Consider the following 22,317-nt stretch of genomic DNA (forward strand, 5'->3'; position numbering starts at 1 on the left):
CTCCCCACTCTGTCCCTGGTGAATCCTCTCACCCTCCGCATCTCTGGCCTGTACCCCAGTTCTGTTTGCATAAATAAATAAATCTTTAAAAAAATTATAAAACTACATTCCTTCCAACCGACCTCTAGCCTAGGTTCGCCTCATCTCTTGCTTGGACTATTCAGAGACATTTAATCTCTGCTCTTATCAAGCTTTATTCCAGTTGCTGGGCATTCAAAAGTGCTGATCTTGCTCAGTCAATTCTCTGACTTAAAGCACTTCAATGAGACTATGCTCTAAGATAAAAGCCTGGTTCCCTAGGATGGCACAGACACCCATCGTGACTACCCAACTGCAGGGCTGGGATCAGGTGAGGTAAGTGAAGACCCAGTGTGCAGAATTTCAGGAGACGCTCTGAGGTGCTGTTTCTGTAGGTGCCTGACCCCCAGTGCTACAGTCTGGGCGCCTCATCTTTCTTGCTTTAACTCAGCAGATTCTCTACTTCCCATGAACTTCTCATGGGCAGGATGGTGGCTGGTCATTTTTGTGTGGTAGTGTCTCAGGCTCTATGCAGCCTTCAGCTGGTGCTCCATAAATGTTGGCTGAAGTGAAGGCAGGTCTGCTGCAGGAACTCGGAGTTAGCCTCACGCCCATTGTGCAAAGCAGAGCTATCTGCCAGCCTCTTTTGGATGGGGTAACCTCGAAAGACTGCAATGCACCAGGTGTGAACTAGAGCCAGTCCTTGTTTAGACATGGGGTGGGGGAAGGAGTGGGTGTAAAGCCACCAGCTCATCAGGGCAGGCACAGGTCTAGCAAGTCATTCCCCTTCTGACAAATGTATTAGGTATCAGTCTGAAATTTTCATAGGAATTACATAATTCTAGGTCAAGTACTAATTTTTGAGTTTTCTTCCTGCCAAATTTCCACCATGCTGGCTTGTTTGCCAGTCTTACAGCAGTGATGTGTTTTCTAGCAGGCAATTCATGTAGCTTAGGGAGTTATTCTGGAGCCTCATTAAACTGTTCTTGAGCCCAGTGTCTGAAGAGAGACTAGCAACACATCCCTCCAGAGGGTTATCATTGCTACCAGAGGGGTGCTTGGAGTTTCTGGATTGATTCTTCTTCAACCCAATTTGGGAGGGATTGTCATAGAAGAAACAGTTCTAAGGGAAATAACATTCCTTAAGATTCAATAATAAAAAAAAAAAGATTCAATATCAGAGTTTAACTTTTTTAGCATCATTCAATTACTTTCTTAACTGTGATCACGGGGGACAGGACCTGTGTTATGTATGTGACTGGAGCTTCCCCATGCAGGCAGAGCATATCTGTTTTGTTCAACACTGCTTCTTCAGGGCTAGACTGTACCCGGCACATAATGGGTGCCAGGGAATGGATAAAAAAGCAGCTTGGGGCTCAGGCTGGGACTTAGAGGGATAAGTCTCCAGAACTGCAGAGCTGAGGGTGACAATGAACCCCACGTTCAGCTTTCCAATCACAGGGAGGCCTTGGCAAGCCTGTACCCAGCTGATGGCCAAGCCTGGAATCCTAACCCCACCAAGGGTTGTTGGATGCTGGAAGTCAATTCATTCATCTGATCAAGTGAAAACAGGAAAGGTAGCCACCCAAGCTGACTGCTGCTACCTACAATACTTAGTAGGTATTGTAGGGCAACCCTCAACCACCTCTACTTTGAGAGAAAAGGACCAGAAAGCCCTTGCGTGGACCAACAGGATGCAATCAACAGGGTTTTACACAGAAATTTAGGGGTGCATGAATTCCCCGAAGTTCTTTCATCACCTTCCCAGACAGGCAAAGGCCCTGGGTAAAAATATCTGGGTTAGAGGTTGTATGTGGTCTCTGAAGCAGTTAGAAATGGACAGGCTCTTACAGTGTAACTTATGTCCTCCGCATCTAAAGAGATTTTATAGTTTAGGTTATGGATCCTCAATAATTTTCCCAGCGAACTCCAGGGTTTAGCTGGTGGGTAGCAGAACGGAGACCTATACCCATCTTTTCTGAGTTCCTGTTGTGCAAGGGTATTGCTCTCATAGACTATGTTTAAAAACAAATGCAAAGAAAGGAGAAGGGTGGAGAGACATCATGTGCGGGACAAGGAAAGAGTAGTTGTTCCTGGCATGTACAGATTGGCTCTTACTTGGTTACATTTTTGTTTAGCATACATTAGTTTTCTAGTTTCAGGCCAAAGAGATCAAATTGGAAGTTCCCTTCTGGCTCCCTACTTTGGATGTGATAGATAATCTGAGAAAGACTTGTGGAGGCAGAGAATTAGGGCGGTACCAGCTAAGCTGAAGAGTTTGTCATTATAAAACCCCTTGGACAAGACGTATCTATTGTTTCCACGAAGTGGAGGAAAGATTTCTAAGGAAAAGGTATGAGTGTTGTAGAGAGAGTAGGGGATTGCAGCAGAGACGAGGCATTGGCTGGTTCTCTAGGTGGGAGGCAGGCACTGAGACTGTGTAGGTGTGGGAACAGAGTGTTGGGAGTTAAGCCTGGGAGCCGTCTGAGGTTTTTTTTTAAGCTGAAGAGTATCAAAATAATACTTGTGTTTTAGATAGAGAAGTTTAGTAACCAGATGGAAGATAGATTGAAAGGGATTTATTTTTCCAGTTGGAGTGAGCTCTTCTCCAGATTTAGGTCCCAATTTATGAAGCTTATATTATAACTAGAGAAAAAGAGAGCCTAAACCATTTCCTAGTAATAAAGTCATATAATCAATCCTGTATATGGGGGCAACAGATCTGAAAGAAGTTAAATAGTTAGGAGTTAAAATCAGCAGGAGTTGATGACTTGGTGAAAGGAGTGAGTGGGGTGCTGGGGAGGGGGAGGTGGCACACAGGGGAGGCTGCAAAGTACAGGAAGCATGCCAGTGGATGACAGAAACTAGTCTGGAAGATTTTCAGGCAGTCAAAATACTCATTATGATGCCCAACTGATATCCATAATGATGGAGATAAGTCACATAACTTTGTCCAAACCCATAGTATGCACAACCCAAAGAGTGACTCCTAAAGGAAACGGTGGACATTGCGCACTGTATAGTTCTGTCAGTGAGAGCAAACGCAGCGGAGACAAGTGCAGGAGGGTGTGCATATGCGGGAGCAGAGCACATACAGGAAATCTCTGTAGACCTTCCTCTCAATTTTTCTGTGAACATAAAATGCTCTAAAAAAATTAAGTTATATTTAAAAACAAAAAACAGCAGTGCTTGATGACTAATACTATGAGTGGGTAGGGTGAGGTAGAATGAAAAGGAAAAAGGAAGCATTGATGGGTAGTGGGAACTAAGGCTTTCTCCAATATTTTAGAATTATATAAAGCCTAAAGGAATTTTTGGTAGGAGACTCCAGAAGATTAAAACATGTAGATCAAAACAGTCCTCACTTCCACCATCTTTGAGCTGGGAGAGTAATTTGGGATTTGTTATTTCTCCACGGCAGAGACTTAGACCTGCCCTAGGGAAGTAATTATAAAATCGACTGAATTGTAGGTTGAACCCAGAGAAGTTGAAATAAAACACAAAGTCTTGCTGGGGCTTCTCTCCACAGCTTTGTGGTAAGACCTTCCTACCAGAATTCTAATTTTATCAAAAAGGGGTTGCTTTCATGTAATTTTAGAATGAACTTTCAAACACGGAAAGCTGCTAGAACAGCACATGAGCACAGATGGGCTACGTGGGAGTGTGTTGGGTCAATTTTCAGAAAAAGATAAGGTATGTTTCCCAAGAAAAAGAAGACAGGAGTTTATTAATGTGACTTTAAGAAGCTAAAACCCCATCAAAGCATTCCTTCGTGCGTTCTTAATTCCTTATCTACTGCTACAAAAGTAAAAGAAAGAAGGTACATGCAGCCATGCCTCAGAGGCAGCTGCGTTTCGCACTGTTGCAGACATCAGCCTGTCTTGCTGGGCCGGCTGCCGGGTTGTCTCCCAGTCTCACAGCTCTGCAAGGCAAAAGGGTGGAATATGTACAACTCCGGGAATGAATTAACCCCTGGAGAAACAGATGGATCAAATTTTCTCACCTGCCCTCATTAGCCGGCTTAGTACCTGAGCAGGAGGGCACAGGGACGAGTTTCCTCGTGTGGCCCCGGGACAGGACACAGGACTCAGGCCTTGGAGCTAACAGCCTGGCACGGGAGCATTCAGGGGGGAGCACTCAGATCTGGCCCGGGAGCGCCGGCTCTCTCTCTGTGGACATCCATTCTCTGCCTGTCTTTGCTGGTAAATAGCTGCCAGAAAGGAGTTCTATCGATAGGAAGAGCTACAGGGACAAAGAGAACCTGAACACCCTCCAATTACTAAGCGTGTGCCCATTCTCAGGGGTAGCAAATGCTCTGTGAGCCACAATTTTTTGTAAGCAGGGAAACAAAACAGCTCAGAAACAAAGGCGTGTTAACTGATGACATGCAACTGAGAGCTTGGCTGCAAACATTGCTTGTGTTTATGGGTGAGATGAGCTCTTAGCCTTGCAGAAACCTGCTCGTGCAGCGTGACACAGGCATCGGTATCCCCCAGAGCAAGGATCACAAATGCTCCAAATTTCAGTGCTGATGCTAAGTGCTCAGAGGAATTTTTTCCAGAGCAGTAGCTTATTAAGTTAAGCAGTGAATTCTATTCATTTTCCAAAATATTCTCTCCTTTTTTCTTTTTCTATCAGTAGAAGAGCTGAGATGCAATTGAGTGTTCCAGCCTAACAACAGCATTAGGAAGCCCCCAGGGCTCATGAGATGGTAGAAATTTCCCAAAGGGAAAATGGGGGTGATTTTAAGTACTTGAATAGTAACTTCTGATATGCTTATACTAGCTGAAGTGTAACCATTGGGGTTTGGGAAAGGACAGACTTTTAATAGCTAGGTGAGAGAGAAGGGGGAAGACAGAGAAGTCACATGATATAGGCTGCATCCTCCAAACTTTGCTGAAAGGATAAATACTCCTACAAAACAAATGTCAAGGTATCTTTATCCATTTCAGGTAACAATGCCCAGTGAGCAAGCTGGTGACAGACAAGATGGAGGACAGGATGCCACCTCTCCTCCAACACACATTGTCACAGGCTCCCCTTTTACTGGGTACCTCCTTCACTATATCACAGCCACGTGAAATAAGAATACTACATTCTCATGACAATGGGTTTTTCCATCACCTGAAAGTTACTTACCCAGTGTCTGTTACCAAGGTGAAAAATAACCCCAAAGTTCAGATCTGCATCAGCATTTCCCTTAAGAAACAGGTTATAGCTTTCATGAAGGGCAAACATAAAAGAGATAAAAAGCAAATATGGGTAGAATTAACAGACACAAAAGGCAGGGGCAGGAGACTGTGAAAACATTTTTATGTCATAGAAAAATCCAGAAAGATCCAATGTTAATTTCTTGTATGCATAAATAAATAAATCTTTAAAAAAAGAAAGAAAAATCCAGGCTGAGAAGCAAGCTGAAAGGACTTGAATGAGAGTTAATAGGAGGTTCACCAGATGAAGAGACAAATTGCAAATAGTCAGTTTAAGCATCTGGGACAAACATACACAATTCAAGGGATGTAGATAAGCTGATAAGAGACCTCTTGGTCAAAAAGTTCCCTTGAGGGCCCTCCCTGGTGGCACAGCGGGTTAAAGCACAGCACTAAGAGGCTAACACCACTTCAGCATGAATGATTCCCGCCCTGGAGGTGACCCACATGGCGCGGCAGACCTCTCCTGACCCACCTGCTGCTCCCCTCAGCAGTGTACTTTGTCAGTCGGCCTGTTCTGCTCCCCACTCTGTCTCTGGTGAGTCTGCTCACCACTCCTGCACCTCTGGCCTGTACCCAAGTTCTGTATGCATAAATAAACAAATCTTTAAAAAAAAAAAAAAGTTCTTGAGCTTCCTGAAAATCCACCACAAGTTCTCCTGCATGAGGCACTATTTCAGACATAGTTACCTTATGCCACCTGGTAGTTTGGGGTTTCTTTTTTTTTTTTGGTAAAATGATTACAACACAGATTCCCCCCCCCCCAGAAATTGTAAATAAAAATAAGAACTTTATAACCATAGAGATAGAGATTTCAACAACAAACTCATAAACAAGGATGTTGGGTGGAAAGTCCCCAGCTAGGAGTAGTCAGCAAAATAACTGTTACTGAGTAAGGCATTTATATGCAAAAAGGCCAAAATTTACTACAAACCTCTGCAGTTCAGTAGTTATTTGCCAAAACCAAAGAACTGCTCCAGGGAAAGCAACAAGGTCTAGAATGGTCTCATTACTCAGCATTCTTCTAGTTAAATAAGGCAACTCACTACTAAGTGAATGTTCTAAAGCACTCGAAGCTGCCCTGGCAAACGGTGAAGCTTTTCTTTTATTATGTTTGTGAATTTCCTATCAAAGTTGATTTTCCTGTCACCTTTAAACCAACTTATATACTTCAAGAAAGTGAATTCTCAATTATAAATTCATCATAAGATTTTACAGATGAGAAAAGCAAGAAACAACAAAACAGATAAGGGTCATCAACATTGTACTACGCTGTAACAGATCAATAGCTACAAGTTTACTGAGGGGCACAACGAATGATTTTTAGTCTTAATTGAATTGTTTTGTAGTTGTTCTTTTCCAATAAAACGGTTGAATTGTTTTGTAGTTGTTCTTTTCCAACAAGATGTGACACGTTCACTCTTTAATTTTAGAAAACCCTCTGAGGTTCCTGTTTTTCTTTTTTTAAAAAAATAAAATTTCTTTTAAGCCTAGTTTTCTGTTCCTCTGCAGAAAAGTAGACATAAAATTAAAGAGAAGGAAAAATGGGAGAAGATAGTAAGAGACGTTATAAGGACTTTCAGAAAAGGTGGCAAAGGATATGAGAAGTGGTAACAGTCAAAAGCTTTTTGTTTCTTGGTTTACTTTCTGTTTCTTGAATATATGATGATCTTAAATATATAGTCAAGAAATTAATCTGCTTTACTTTCTCCTTTCCTGTTTTCCGCTCCCCCTACCTCCACCCCACCCCAAACTCTTCTTAAAATGTCTAACCACACTGCAAGGTCTGTAGAACACAGGTCTAGTTAAGTACCTAGGTTTAAATCCCAAATTTCCACAACTTTTAACTGTGTAATTCTCAGTAAGTTAAATTCTGTGTGCCTCAATTTCCACATCTATATAGGAAACACTGAGAAACTACCCCAAAGAGTTGTTTATTTATAAAGTCCTCTCTGAAATGTTAGCTATTATTACCCTAAAATTTGACCTCCTCTCATAAACAATATCTTCCTTTTTCTCAATTCAGCACAACCACAATCTCTAGAGGTTGCCAATCAACCCCCCAAAACTCATACTGGAGTGAGACTGGTCTAACAGGTTTCTTGCATGTCTTAGGGAAGTGACCTTGTGGTTCTGTCCATTTCTGGCTGATAACTAGAAGTTTGAGACTTCAGATAACACCTGTGAGTCTGCTCTGTGTGGATGGACCTTGGCCTTGGCCTGTGCCCCGCCCCCTCCCCCCAGGGACTGCATGTCTGACATGCCCATCAGCTCTTCAAGCCCATTCATTTTCTGTCTGAATGCCCTGAATGCTCCAGTAGCCTGGGGACAGTCCTCCTGTTCCTTCCCCTGCCCACACCTGTCCATCTACGTCCAGAACACCCTTCTCTTTGCTGATTAGTAAACTTCTACTTGTCCCTCCAGATTTTATGTAACTCACATCCCTCTATCTGGGAGCCCTAGATAGCACTTTTCCTCTAGACCAGATCTCCTCGTTATCTCTATCCTGCTATTTTCCAGATTAATGGATAATATTCTGGCTGACTCCTCCCCTAGACTGAACTTCTAGCAGTATCGGGAAACATTTCCAGATGACCAAAGAACAGGAAGGTCCTCTGGACTGATCTCAGAATTAAGCAAATTGCTCACGGGCTCTATGTCAGTGGGCCCCTAGAGATTTGTTGCTGGTAGAAAGTGGGTCAGGTATGTGAATTCTTAGATCACTGAGGTGCAGAGTATCAGTTATCACCTTTTTTTTTTTTTTTTTGGAGGAAGTTCTAAGAGAATCATATTATTAGCTTGTGCCTTAAGCATTTTTCTGAAAGGAGGAAGAAAATAAAACCTATACTGTGTCACTGAACAAATAGATATAACCTATGAAGGGCTGATTTACACATGGATAGCACTACTATGAATTTTTCATGAGTTCTGAAATTGTTGCAACTTACTTTTATCTAGAGTTCTAATGGATTTGAAACATAATGGATACTGCAGTAAATGTTATACCAGGAGCCCTGTAGAATCACAGAATATCAGTTATAAGTGACCTTACAGATCAATTATTGGTTCTCAATCATAAGTCCATGATAAAATATTCATTAGTCTACGGAAACCTGAGATTTCAATAAATTACTATCAAATTTCTTTAAAAAGCAAGATGATTCAATTTATACAACTGTTCTTTATTCTTAGATTAAATTTTCCACGTTTTTGTGGTGCTAGAATATTATTTCTTTAATGAAAAGATGATGATTCATAAATGATAGTTTGGGGTTTTTTAAAGAACCTCTGTTCCTCATTATTATCCCAATTAGTTTAATTAAAAAATGTTAATTGACTATAATTCCCTATTTCTTGTAACACTGCATTGCAGTTATGAATACTTTCTAATGACAAAATGAGAAGCTGGCCAACCCCATGTCATTTACTCAGTTTTTTTTCAAAGAAAATTAACTACTCCATAAAATTCGATGTGTTCAATGTCCTTCCTATTTTCAGAAAGGAATGAGAGTCTAGAAAGGTTAAATGTTAAAGCTTTGTACATAGTCCCCTAGTTGGCTGAGGGTCCCTTAGTTAAACACCAGTATCAGGACTTGTAATTCAGAGTTCAGAGAGCTTATAGCCTATTCAAATGCACAGGTGTTCAAGATTATCACAAAGTCTAGAATTTGATCCTAACACCATTTATGGTGCAGAACTGAATTCATGAACATAATTTTAGGCAGCCCATTAGATTGCATGCTAAACCCTGTGGTACTCTGCCACAATTATCTCTTATAATCATGACAAATAATCTTTATACAACATGAATTATGCATTTTTTGCCATTTTCATCTAAGCAAACCTCAAAAAGATAGCAGAACATTTAGAAATAAACACAACTAAAAATGCACTTACTTTATTACCTTCACTTATAAGCTACTTAGTTCACACTCTGCCTTATCAATTACAAAACAACAGCCACCACTACTTTTTCCTTACAGTTCACAGCACATAGTTCCAATGCAATAATTCTGCATCAAGGAAAAGATGGACCAGCTCACTCATAGCTTTCTATGGAGCCATGTAAATGTAAGATGACACTTACCAAGAAAAACACTAACCCAGCCCTGCAGCCAGGAAAACATTCAAAACAATGATGCAAACACCTAGTCTATTTATCTTGATTTCTCATTACTAGTCTAATTAGTTTTGTCTTCACTGATTTAAGGGAGTTCTAATTCCTGCTGCTAACATTGTTTAGAATGCAAACTCACATTCTCACCTTTATTCTCAAAAAATTTGAACTAGCAGTTGTAAATACAATCCCACTGTTTCAAAGAGGCCAAAAATAAAACATAAGCCCTTATCTGAAGTAACACGAGTATCTAAGTAAGCATCTTACTTGGCCCTATTTTTTTTAAATTTTTAAATCTGAAACAATGTTAGACTTACAGAAAGACTGAAAACACCAGCACATCTCTGTAAACCTTTCACCTACCATTTCCTACTGTCAGCATCCTACACAACCACAGTACAATGATCACAACTAAGAAACATTGGATGAAGGATGAGCAGAACATGGACACATATTCAAAACACATATTCAGAATTAACACTAGCACAATAATATATATTTTTAATTATTCATTGGAAGTGTATGAATGTATCAATGTTTTTATTTTTTGGAGATTTTATTTATTTTTATGTAGAAGAGCTGGGGGACAGGCAACGTGAGGGATGGGTGGATGAGAGGATTCACCAGAGACAGAGTGGGGAGCAAAACAGGCAGATCTAACGGGGGGGGGGGAGGGAGGGAAATGCACGGGACTATGGTGGTGGCACAGCGGTGATTTGGTGATGGGAAACCCGCGGGGATTACAATCGAGATGGAAAAAAAAATGTACAAAATGATGTAAAAATAAACTTTGTAATAAATAAAATTTTAAAAAATGCAAAAAAAAAATCTTATCAATAAAAAAAAAAAAACAACAGGCAGATCTACTGAGATACACTGCTGAGGGAGCAGCGGGTGGGTCAGGAGAGGTCTGCTGTACCATGTGGGTCAGCTCCCTAGCCTGGGATCAAACTTGCTGTAGTGGTTGCCAACTTCATAGTGCTGTGACTTAATCCTTGCACCACCAGGCCCTGGAAAAATACTATTGACTAAAGTAGCAACTTTATTAGATCTCATCAGTTTTCCAACTAATGTCCCTCTTCTGGTTCTTGATCCAATCCAAGACCCCACATTGCATTTAGCTGTCATAGCTCCTTGGTCTCCTCTATGGCACTCACCAGCCTCTTTCATGGCTGTGGCACTGTTGAGAATACTGGGCAATTTTGTAGATACTCCCTCCATTGCATTTATGTGATGTTTTCTCCTGAGGAGTATGAAGTCATGCCTTTTCTTCACAGACTACTACATAGATGGTGTGCTCTTTTATGTTGTGTGAGGTGTCATGCATTAGGGAGATGTGTTGTCAATATATCTTACTACAGATGATGTAAACCTTGATTACCTGGCTGAGGCGATGCCCTTGTCTTCTAACTGCCCATTTTCTATCATTCAAAGCTTGTGATTGGTGCAGATGTGACGCCTAGAACAGCAGCACTCTAGCATGGGTGGGAATGAAGGGAAAAGTCTTCCTGACCATCTATCCACCGCTGCCACAGCAGGTGCCATGGAGAACGGGGCTTTCAACAGAGGCCAACAGGAAGGAGCACAAGACACAAGCAAGCTGACAGGAGTTATGAGATGGCCTCTGAGAATTCACTGTCAGACACAAGGAGTCAGGAAGTAACATGAGGGGGACCCTCCCTCCCAGACCACGAGAAGTTGACGCAAAAGTGTTTTGGAGATTTCTTTCTAATTTTCTGCTTTTACTTCCCTTCGTCTTCTGCTTGTTTTTAGTTTTCTTAACTATGCCATCTACACATAACTGATCTCTGATTCTATAAAGTCCTGAAAAGAATATTTCTCTACTGCCTTGGTATAATTACTTTAAATTAATTTCTGTAAGTCGTCACAAGTAACAGCAGTCCCTCCAGCCACTTACTGTCATCCATCTGCCCCTGGAGGCAGACGGGGATCTGAAGGACAAAAACCACTCAGTCCCAGAGATAACACACGAACCAATATTGTTTCTTTTTTAAATTGAGATATAATTCACATTCTAAAAACTCACCCTTTTAAAGTACACAATTCAGTGGAGTTTAATATATTTACTAATAGTCTAAATCATCACTAACTCCAGGATCTTATCACCCCAAAGGAAATCTCTTACCTACCCTACCTCCTGCTAATCTACTTTCAAATTCAAAAATGAATGTGCCCATTTAATTCAAGTTACTTTGCTTGTTTTATTAAATTTATTTATTTTCTTACATTGTTATTTAGTTTTGGACCATACTTGATTTCTCCCCAGAGATGTGGTTCTTTCAGTTCTCCCTCGACTGTGGTGGGAGATCACCATCAATCAGCACCTATGACCCATCGCCACGGTCCCTTGTCTCGGTCCCTCTTGCTCCCTGCACCTGCTGTCTGCCTGCCTCAAATCTACGGCCAGCTTGCAAACCGCGTCTTTTTCTTGACCCTTTGTTCAGTTTCTCTATATTCTACATGTAAACGACAACTTCCCATCACTCTCTCTCTCTCTGACTTATTTCATGTAGTATAATCCCTACTAGTTCCATCCGTGTTGCGCAAATGGCATGCGTTTATCTTTTTTGATTGCTGAGTAGTTGAAACAAGATACTTTTGATCCCAAGTAATAATAATCAAGATGATCTTCATTCAGTTAACTTAGGAGACACGCACACACAAGATTTGACTTTCACACCTCCTCACCTTCTCTTTTGAGGCTCTGCACTCCCTGTTCTGCCCCAACCCCCAAACTGTGTTTCAGATGTGACTTACCTGAATTTGTCTTTTGTTACGGTTAAACTTACCTACCCTTCTCTTGTCTATGAAAACCACATTGTGTTCTGTGTGTGTGAGGTTATGTTGCAGGCAAGATTTATATCTGCTAAGGTGTTAAGTAACAAATTCACATTTTAACAGAGAACTTTGAGAGTCTTAGTCTTAGCTAGCATGACAATATGACCCAGTTGGTTGGAGACTCTTCTAGTTCACGTCTGTTGCCCTGGTTTTATTATTAAATAGCATCCCTTTCTCTCTCAAAAGTGTCCTAGTATGGGTATTAAATCATGTGGTCACCCAATTTTAATCAAAACAAATGAATAATCATGGTACACCTGTTTGACATACCAACAGGAAAATGAAATCAGATAAGTGAAATCTCAATGTTCCTCAAATCAGCCCTTCATTAACATTAAAAGTGTAACTTCACCAACCTGTAGGAATCAGGTCTTCATCTACTGGCAAAAAAGCATCAGCTTCTATAGTGACTTCATGGTCATATATATTTGAGGAACCCTGGGGAGGAAAAGATAAAGAAAGAAAAGATTTAATGTTTAGCCTTATTTTATGTATTTGCTTTATTAGTTCATTTTTTATACATTTATTTTTATTTGTTTAATGCGTACAAGACCTGGGGTGTAAGCCAGAGGTGGGGGGGGGGTGAGAAGATTTACCAGAGACCCAGTGGGAAGCAGAGCAAGGAGATCTACTGAAATACACTGCTGAGGGGAGCAGCGGGCCAAACAGAAGTCTGCTGTGCCATGTGGGTCAGCTCCCTGGCTGGGGATCGAACTCATGTGGCAGATGCTGGAGATAGCTTGATAGCTGAGACTTTAACCCTTGTGACACCAGGAAGACCCTGATTTATAACTTCATGTTTTCAGGCATTGACAGAAACTTAGAAATCCCATTTCACCTCTGATTAACATGTGGATTAAAATATTAGGTACAGGTAGACAAGAACTCAAAATAGCAGCTGGTAAATTTGGAAGAAGATTTCAATTGGGAAACCAGTGTGTACTTTCTTTTCTTTTTTTTTAAAGATTTATTTATTTGTGCATACAGAACTGGGGTACAGGCCAGAGGCTTAGGGGTGGCGAGAGGCTTCACCAGAGACAGAATGGGAAGCAGAACAGGCAGATCGACGAAGTACACTGCTGAGGGGAGCAGCGGGCAGGTCAGGAGAGGTCTGCCGTGCCATGTGGTCACCTCCAGGGCAGGCGGGAATCGAACTCATGTGGAAGTGGCTTTAGCTTCTTAGTCTTAGTCCTGTGCTTTAACCCGTTGCACCACCAGGGAGGGCCGTACTTTCTTTTCTAAATGGAATTATGAAGCTGAAAATTCAGTGAAAACAGTAACTTTAAACGTTGGCTCATTAGCAAATGGCCTTCTTCCACTCTTCTCATGTGCCTTGATCATAAGAACAAGGGCTGGTGACCTGGAAGGTGCTGCTGATGGCCAAGGCATCACGCCCAGGCTTGCAAGAAGTGGGCTCTCTGTCACCCCTGCTGTGGCCCTGCTCCCTCCAGAACACCCACTCCTTGACATGTGACAGAAACCCAGGAGTCAGAACTGGGTCCCCTTCTGGTCAGTGATCTGAAGACCTACAGTCTAGTTGCATCTCTTGCTTAGGGCTCTAGGGATGTCTCTTGGTGTCCTAGAAACTCATTTCCTTGGGTGTAAAACTGGACTAATGATGGCCCTCCATTGTCCAGGCTCTGGGGAGGAACAAATTTAGTAAAGATATGTTGTGCTTCTTATGAACTAGAAAACAGACATGTACCTTTCTAAATAAAATGATTATTATTTATTTTTTAAAAGATTTATTTATTTATTCATACAGAACTGGGGTACAGGCCAGAGATGCAGAGGGTGAGAGGATTCACCAGGGACAGAGTGGGGAGCAGAACAGGCAGATCGATGAAGTACACTGCTGAGGGAAACAGCGGGCGGGTCAGGAGAGGTCTGCCACGCCATGTGGATCTCCTCCGGGGTAGGCGGGAATCAAACTCATGCGGAAGTGGCTTAAAATTCTTAGTGCTGTGCTTTAACCCGCTGCACCACCAGGGAGGGCCCAAAATGATTATTTTTTATGAGTAATAGAAGCATATTTTAAAACCTCATAGCAGAAGATGTGGGAAGGGAAGCAGACAAGCCTTTTGCTTAGTGAGTATTCAAAAACAAAGTAAGACCTTGTGATTTTGCCCCAAGGACAGAATTTGAGAATGTCTGGAGATAGTAGGTGGCCATCTCTGGGGGTGGTAACACTGCTGGTCTCTGCTGGGAAGATGCCATGAGTTCGACTACACATGCTACAATGTACAGAACAATCTTCCCACCCTTACAACAAGGAATTATTTGGCTCAAAATGTCAGTGTTGCGAACCGCTGAGAAACCCTGAGCTAAGCTAAATGGAAGGGTTATTTGGTTCCAAGGAGCAATCAAGGAGAGGCTGTGGGCTACCTGGAAACAGATTCTGCACCCAGAAAGACTCAGGACACATAATCAAATAGAGTTGTCCTGAGGATAAAGGCCAAGACCAAGATTTTAAAGACCATGAGAATCTATGTCCAGACCTAACAGAAATTGGCTTAATTGCACTATGAGTAGGCTTGTGTGAAGAACTATGATTCTCTTGTATTTGCCCAGTGACAGTACATGATTGGGAGGGGTGGGGTGGGTGGGCAGAGGTCAGGGCAGAAGCCTCTCCTTCCTCCATGCATTCCACCTCAGCCACTTCTTGGGCCACTCTTTTGACCTAGGAAGGCAGGTCCAAAAGGGGACAGGGCCACATCCCTGCCTGAGCAATCTCAGCATAGGGGATGTCTCTCCTGAAAGGCTCTCCTTCCCGCCTCTCATGTCTCTGAGGTACTGACAGTACCGAAGAGGCCTCTGGGACCGACCAGAACAAAAATGAGGGGAGGGACTTTGGGGCTGTTTCCTTGATCTGTTTGTTCAGTGCTCATACCAGTGCTGAGTGCTGTTCCATTGTGTGAATAGAACTCTTCCTTGGTTACCACAAGATAAACCCATTGTAAGCTGAAAATATCCTAAGCCAAAAATGCATTTAACACACCTAACCTCCACGGCACCTTAGCTTACCCAGGGCAACCTTACCTGGCTCAGAACACTTCCACTAGCCTACAAAAGGGCAACATTATTTAACATAAAGCTGATTTTATAATAAGCTGTTGAAAAGCTCATGGAATTTACTAAAAACTGCACTGAGCGTGAAAAACTATCAACAGAGTGTCAGTTATTTGCCCTTGTAACAGCATGGCTAACTGGCGGAGGCTTGTTTCTGCTGCCAGCATCATGAGGTAGTATGGTACTGAATATGGCTAGCCCGGGAAAAGATCAAAATCCAGAAATACCTGCCACTCCACATCTCTGTAAGATTAGAAGGGTGGAGGATTCCGGTCAGGAGGTAAATGGAAACTGCCTCAGTGAACTGTCATTGGCAGAGGTGACACTTCATGCACAATTTCTCTTTTTATTTCTGAATCTAGCCCTGCCCCACAGATTCCCCCAATTATAAAACAAGATGTACACAAAGTATACATAAATGTGGCAAAAGTATACCAAAAAATGGTAAATAGTAAAAAACCAGCATAATCTACCACCTGCTTAAACCATTTATTATTTGTCTATTTCTGTCAAGTTTCTGTCTGACCCTATTTTTATAAGAGGGGTTCTTTCATGCATTACTGCAGACATGTTTTCTGGCTGGACATGTTTTGGCTTTTAGTTTACCTTTAAGGTCTCAAGTAGGATGGGGAAGGTCTTGAAGATAAAGAAAAAAAGTGAAGGGAGAACTTTCACCTCATAGTAGGAAATCACGCCCAAAGTGTTCAAGGATAGTGGACAATGCGTAGCTGAGATAACCCACTAGCTTACTGTAGCTAACGTTTTTATTCTATCTCATATAGCACAGTAAATGATTTCCATGAAGAGGGAATGGGTGGGCGCAGCACTGCAAACTAGCAGTTTGATCTGTAGCCCCGGAGGTGACCACATGGCGCGGCAGACCTCTCCTGACCCACCTGCTGCTCCCCTCAGCAGTGTACCTCAATGATTAGCCTGTTCTGCTCCCCGTTCTGTCTCTGGTGAATCCTCTCACTGCCCCACACCCCTGGCCTGTACTCCAGTTCTGTATGCATAACTAAATAAATTAAAAAAAAAAAAAAAAGAGGGAATGGGTGATGTCAGCAAACACGCCATGAACTCCAATCACTCTGAGGTGCCATCTTAAGTGTCTTTCCACAGAGCTCCTTCCCTGTGCTGGGTTGACTTTACAGTCTTTATCAACAACTTCATAAAGTAGTCAGAGGTAGCTGAAATTGAGAATATGCCCACAACTCTAAGGAAGCTGGGTCTTTTAAATTTAAGTATTTGCACTGTTCTCTGAAGAGTCTGCATGGTCTGCAGATGCTCTGAGGGGAACTGTGTGGGCTGCACAATGACAGCACACAAATACAGACAGACACTGGGTGGGGGGAGGGCCTGGGTCATACACATTTATTTGCAAAGCTCCCTAGGATGGAAAGTGCATTAATAGAAAGCAATTTGGGTGGGTAGGAGTGCAACAGGAGCATCAAAGGTAACTACACATTACATTAGATGAGGAGTCCCTGAAATATCTAGTTATTTGTCTGAGCATGTGAGAAACAGATCAGTGTCTTTCAGGACAATGTACTCACTCTCTCCTCTAGAACTCCATCTACTGATGCTATGTGCCAGCTGATCTGCTGGCAATTTTTTCATCAATTTGGGTGAAGGGGTGACCCCATCACCAGAGTAATTCCATACTGGATTTGGTCTCTCTAGTTTCTCCCATAGGTCATTCCAGAAAGCACCAGAGAGGAGAAAAGAAGCAAATTATATTCCATATTCCAGCAGGGGAGCAAGTTCACTTACCTGACCTGCCAGGTTGAAGTAAGAATGGTTGGTGAGGTTGACAGGTGTGGTCTGACTGGCCTGCGCACGATAGTTGACCACCAGCTCCCCACCGTCCAGCGTGTATGTCACCCAGACTTTCAATTCTCCAGGGTAGCCCTCCTCACCATCTGGACTGACACGTGAGAACTGGACACCATTAGACAGCACTTGAGGGGTCCAGAGGACCTAGAAAAAAGTGTTTTCAAAGCTGGTCAGTCACTCCAGTGTCAAGCTAACTGCCACATTCAATATCAAAGAACTGATTGCAGGAGAGGAGGTGATTAGATGGTTTTGATCAATGGCCTGGATTTAAATTACTCAAAAATTTGTTTATGCCTATAAGTGACTTTTGCTTTTTTTAAAAAAAGATTAAATATTTATGGTATAAGAGCTGGGGTGTAGGCCAGAGGTGGGAGGGGGTAGTGAGAGAATTCACCAGAGACAAAGTGAGGAGCAGAACAAGCAGATGTACTGGAATACACTGGAATACAGCGGGCAGGACAGGAGAGGTCTGCTGTGCCACATGGGACACTCCCTGGCTGGGATGGAGCTGGTGGTGCCTGCTCATAGCTTCCTAGTGCTGAGACTTAACCCCTTACACCTACCAGTGAGTCCCTAAAAGTGACTTTTGGGAGAAAAAATTTTTTTGCTCTTACATACTCTCAATTCCTACATGCCCCCTTTTTAAATTTATCTGAAGTACTTTCTTCTTTTTCTTTAATTTTTTAAAAATCTTGGCACCTTGTTCTCATAGACATGATATTGTAATATCTGCTAAAAGTATTAAAAATAATCTACATAAATCAGCCCTTTCTCCTGGGGCTAGAAATATTTGTAAAAACACTGAAGTTCTCTATGTTCTCTGGGCAGAGTTCCAAGTAACTCAGAGGCACTTGCTCCATGAGGAAGCATTTCTAGCTTCTAAGTCAAGAGTCCTGATTTGGGCCCCTCGCCCCCTCACGCGGGGGAGGCATTGTTCCCTCTTGCTGACACCAGTTTCCAGTTCCTGTTGGGACTGACCCTGGGCAGTGTGGGTTGGAAAGGATCTGGCACAGAACTGACATACCAGGTGTAGCAAAAATATTGGCCATTATTAAAAGGGACTCGGGGCCCTCCCTGGTGGTGCAGCGGGTTAAAGCACAGCGCCAAGAAGCTGAAGCCACTTCAGCATGAATTCGAATCCCTGCCCCAGAGGTGACCACATGGCGCAGCAGACCTCTCCTGACCTGCTCCCCTCAGCAGTGTACTTCGTCCATCTGCCTGTTCTGCTCCCCTCTCTGTCTCTGGTGAATCCTCTCACCCCCCTGCAAACCCTCGACCCCACACCCCAGTTCTGTATACATAAGTAAATAAATCTTTTTTTAAAAAAAGAGCCTTGAATGCCGAGAAGAAACCTCTCGAGGGCCGCCTTAAATACCCCAGCTGCAAGTTTATGTTTGAAACCTTCGGGCTCAGTGAGTTTCTTCTTTGCTGGACCCGGTGTTGCCTTAATGCACACACAGGCCACAAGCTCAGGGCGACTCTGACTGTTGCAATCCCTTCACCTTTTCCCATCTTGCAACCACATGTGAGATTGTAAGACTGAACTTTTGGTGTTAAGTTAGTAAAATGATCTGTCCTAGTTGTGGTTCCTTTCTACTTTGAGACCTCTACTACTTTTCACAAGACATCTCAATGTGTTTTTGTATAACTTATCCAACAAACAGTGATGACTTTACGGCTTAGCAACTATTGTGGTGTTGAAATCTTTGGGACTAAATAATGTTATTTCAGAAAAATTAAAATTTAGAAGCCAAGAACAAAAGTCTCGATTTGGAAGCTGGGCTTGTTTCTGGTTCCCTGTATGACTGTGGGTATTAGAACAAAAGATCTTGAAACTTGCTTGTTTTTCTAGAAAATACTGTCTTCAGAGTGGCAAAACAAACATAAAGAAGAAAAGTTTTCTAAAAGCTTTTTGCTTTCAGAAATAGGGACTCATCTTGTATTAACGTAGTGGTTCACCACAACTTTGCTTTAGGGGCCCCACGTTACGCTTCTAGGGAAGGGAAAGCCAGTATCTACTGAGTGTCTATTACAAGCAAGGCACTTTGCTAGAAGCTTCACACACACACAGAGCTAACTTAAAGACAGGTACCACTGTTTGTATTTAATGATGATCAGAAAGGAGGATTTGTGCCTATTCCCTCACTTTATACAATCAGAGGGCAAGGTGACCCCCCAGGTCCCTAGTACTTTAGGGAAGCCCAGGAATCACCCAGTAAAGGAGCCTGTGCAGTCACAAGACCACCCTTAGTGAAGTGCCTACCAGCCACTGACCAGGTACTTTGCATAAATCATTTTATAAGGTAAGGGATTGAAGCAAATTCCATCTTGGGTTGTCAAAACTTCTGAATATGTCATATTTCATATGATCCCCCATAATTCTCATCCCCATTTGATTGGTGAGCAAACTCAGTTCAGTGGTGTTAACTTGCCCTTGTCCACCGTCCACATCTCAGGGCTCTTTCATACTTCATGCGTGTTGTTCAAAATGAAAACAAACCCCAAAAGACTATATTTAAAGACCACATGTAGTGGGTGACAGAGCTAGGATTCAAACTTGGGTCTGAGAGTCTATACTCTTCCACAGTTTAGTTTCAGTGAGTATTATGTCTGACTCTCCATTTTCAACAGAAGTGTTGAGGCTAAACACTGTTATTCCCGGGCCCTCCCTGGTGGCGCAGCGGGTTAAAGCACAGGACTAAGAAGCTAAAGCCACTCCCGCATGAGTTTGATCCCTACCCCTAGAGGTGATCTACATGGTGTGGCAGACCGCTCCTGACCTGCCCGCTGCTCCCCTCAACAGTGTACTTCATCTTTCTGAGTACTCTATTCCCCACTCTGTCTCTGGTGAATCCTCTCACCTCTCACCACCCCTGTGCCTCTGGTCTGTACCCCAATTTTGTATGCAAAAATAAATAAATCTTAAAAAACAAAACAAAACTGTTATTCCCTTAGACTTGAAAGACAGCAGCATCTGTGGGCTATGGGAGTGGCCTGCCCACCTACTCCTGACTGGCTTGGAGCACTCTTTTTTTTTTTTTTAAAGATTTATTTATGCATATAAGAACTTGGGTATAGGGCAGAGATGTGGGGGTGAGTGGATTCACCAGAGACAGAATGGGGAGCAGAACAGGCTGAAACACACTGCTGAGGGGAGCAGTGGACGAGAAAAGAGAGGTTTGCTGTGCCATTTGGGTCACTTCCCTAGCTGGGGATTGAATTCATGCTGCAGTGGCTGATGAGAGCTTGATGGCACCGATACTTTAACTCTTGCACTACCAGAGAAACCCTGGCTTGGATCTTTCTTATTGCTGTTGCATTTGCCAGGAAGGGGAGCTCAGCAGGAGTGGAGGTCTGTACCTTCTCCTACAGTGAAAGCAGCTGCTATCTGAAACAAATTCACTGACCTTAGTAAAAAATTAATTTTGCACTCTAATTATCTCCCAGAAAAGTTGAACTTTCAAGACACTTTAAATATAAACACTGGCTTATGTGTGATTAAAAACAAAGCAAGAATTCCTCAAATAGAAAATTTTAGAAATACAATATTGGAATACTACCTTATTTTTCCTTTTTAGGACATAATGCAAAGATTGATGTGTAAACCAATATTACCAGATCAACATAATTCATGGGAATTATAATCTGTATTCATGGGAGTATGCTCTGAGCCTGTTCCCTATGAAAATTTCCAAATTTGTATCTCTTATTTCTTGTACCTGCTTATTTCATTTCTGGTCCTGTCATTTTATTCAAAATTCATCTTTTAAAACAACATGTTAATATAAATGGAGAAGTGTGTACACACACACACACATGCCTGCAAGCCACCAATTACACATTAATTGTTGAGATCAAATGCAACAAGTTCATCTGATGGTGCCGGGATTACTCTATCTAGACCCACTGTCTAGAGACTGTTAGTGCTTCCATTACAAGGTTCCATATCCTTTATCATCCCTCTCTGGCCTCTTGCATAGTTATTCTCACCAATATCCACTTACTGAATAAATAAAATGCTAGTTTTCCACTGAGGGCAGTTTAAAATCCCACTTCCCCAGGTGCTGTTCATTTGTCCAAACCCATTTCTAATAGCACACCACTAATACCAATATTATGAGACGTGTTGTAGCCCCCTGGTCACCCGTATGTTAGGGTCTGGCTCCTTCACCCTAAATCTCAAGGATCTAAATCTCACAGTGTCTTACTGTGCTCTATGGTTCACTGAAGTGGCTCAGGAGGCATTGAAAGACACGTGTACTCCACAGATGGCTATGTTCCTGTGGCACATACATGTTGAGCAACATTACAGGAAACACAGTAGGAGAAAAGAGGGAACAGGAACAAGGTGCTAGAAACTCTTCTGCACTCCCTGTCCAATCAGAGCCAGCCCTAACTTCCTCTGGCTGGGGTTTGCCCACAAGCCTGACATATTCCAGAAGCCCCCTGCCTTCATGCCTCCTTGGTGTGAAGAGACCGTTCAAGGAGAAAACGGGTACAGCTCAAGCGGTCTGGGGAGATGCCACAAACAGAAAGAGGCAGGGCAGAGAAACCGAGGGACCAACTTCCTTCACCAGGACCGGTGGTGGTTACAGGCAAACAAGAAGCGGTGGTGATCTCTAGCTGCCTAGGATCTTGTCTAGGAAGAAACCTGGGTGGTATAATTTAAAGGAACATTAACTAAAATTATCTTCCTCATAATCTGAAACTAGACTACCAAGAAAGCCAGTAGGGATACCCTATTGACTCCCTCCAGGTAGGAAGCAGAAGGCCAGGCTGTCTACCTCAGGGAGAAGCACGGCAATCAGTTTGCTCTCCTCACTTGTTTTTTCAGGGATTCAGTTGGGGAACAGGAGTTTTAATGTAGAAAGCGGGGCCAGAATCAGAGGTAACTCTGAGGCATGAGGCACTCCAGTGGAAGAGTAAGCCTGGATGTGGTGCCATATTGCGTGGGTGTGTTGGCTGGGGGTGCCAGCCATTCTAGTGCAGAATGAGACCTTTGTTCCAGGCAGTCGACGTAGAGTTCTGTGGCCTTTCAGAGTTTCAGATTTCTCATTTGGAGAGAATATAGGGTTTTAGTAAGGTTTACAGATAATATATTAAAACGCCTTTTGTGGGGAGTGATAGGTACCATTTTGAATCCATTTTCCTATTGTACCGACGGGCAACCTGATTCCTTGGTCTCAACACTGTGCAAAAATTGTTCCCTGT

The 22,317-nt window shown here is 42.6% G+C and overlaps 1 protein-coding gene and 1 long non-coding RNA gene across 3 annotated transcripts in view; one reads left to right on the forward strand and one right to left on the reverse strand.

The window, feature by feature from the left end:
- Positions 1 to 22,317, reverse strand: part of GALM (galactose mutarotase (aldose 1-epimerase)) — a 52,690-nt gene that overhangs the window by 21,416 nt on the left and 8,957 nt on the right. For both annotated transcript variants that reach the window (XM_012727553.1, XM_012727554.1), the window contains exons 3-4: positions 17,044 to 17,250; positions 12,561 to 12,642 (exon numbers count right to left, since the gene is read on the reverse strand). In XM_012727553.1, the coding sequence (XP_012583007.1) occupies positions 12,561 to 12,642; positions 17,044 to 17,250 (289 nt within the window). The remainder of the gene's footprint in view (positions 1 to 12,560; positions 12,643 to 17,043; positions 17,251 to 22,317) is intronic.
- The window catches only part of LOC105853888, a 70,589-nt gene that overhangs the window by 3,102 nt on the left and 45,170 nt on the right, over positions 1 to 22,317 (forward strand). The gene's annotated exons all lie outside the window — the stretch shown is intronic.

This window comes from Condylura cristata, unplaced genomic scaffold (genome assembly GCF_000260355.1).
Source record: "Condylura cristata isolate star-nosed mole 26May11 unplaced genomic scaffold, ConCri1.0 scaffold00020, whole genome shotgun sequence".
NCBI lineage: Eukaryota > Metazoa > Chordata > Mammalia > Eulipotyphla > Talpidae > Condylura > Condylura cristata.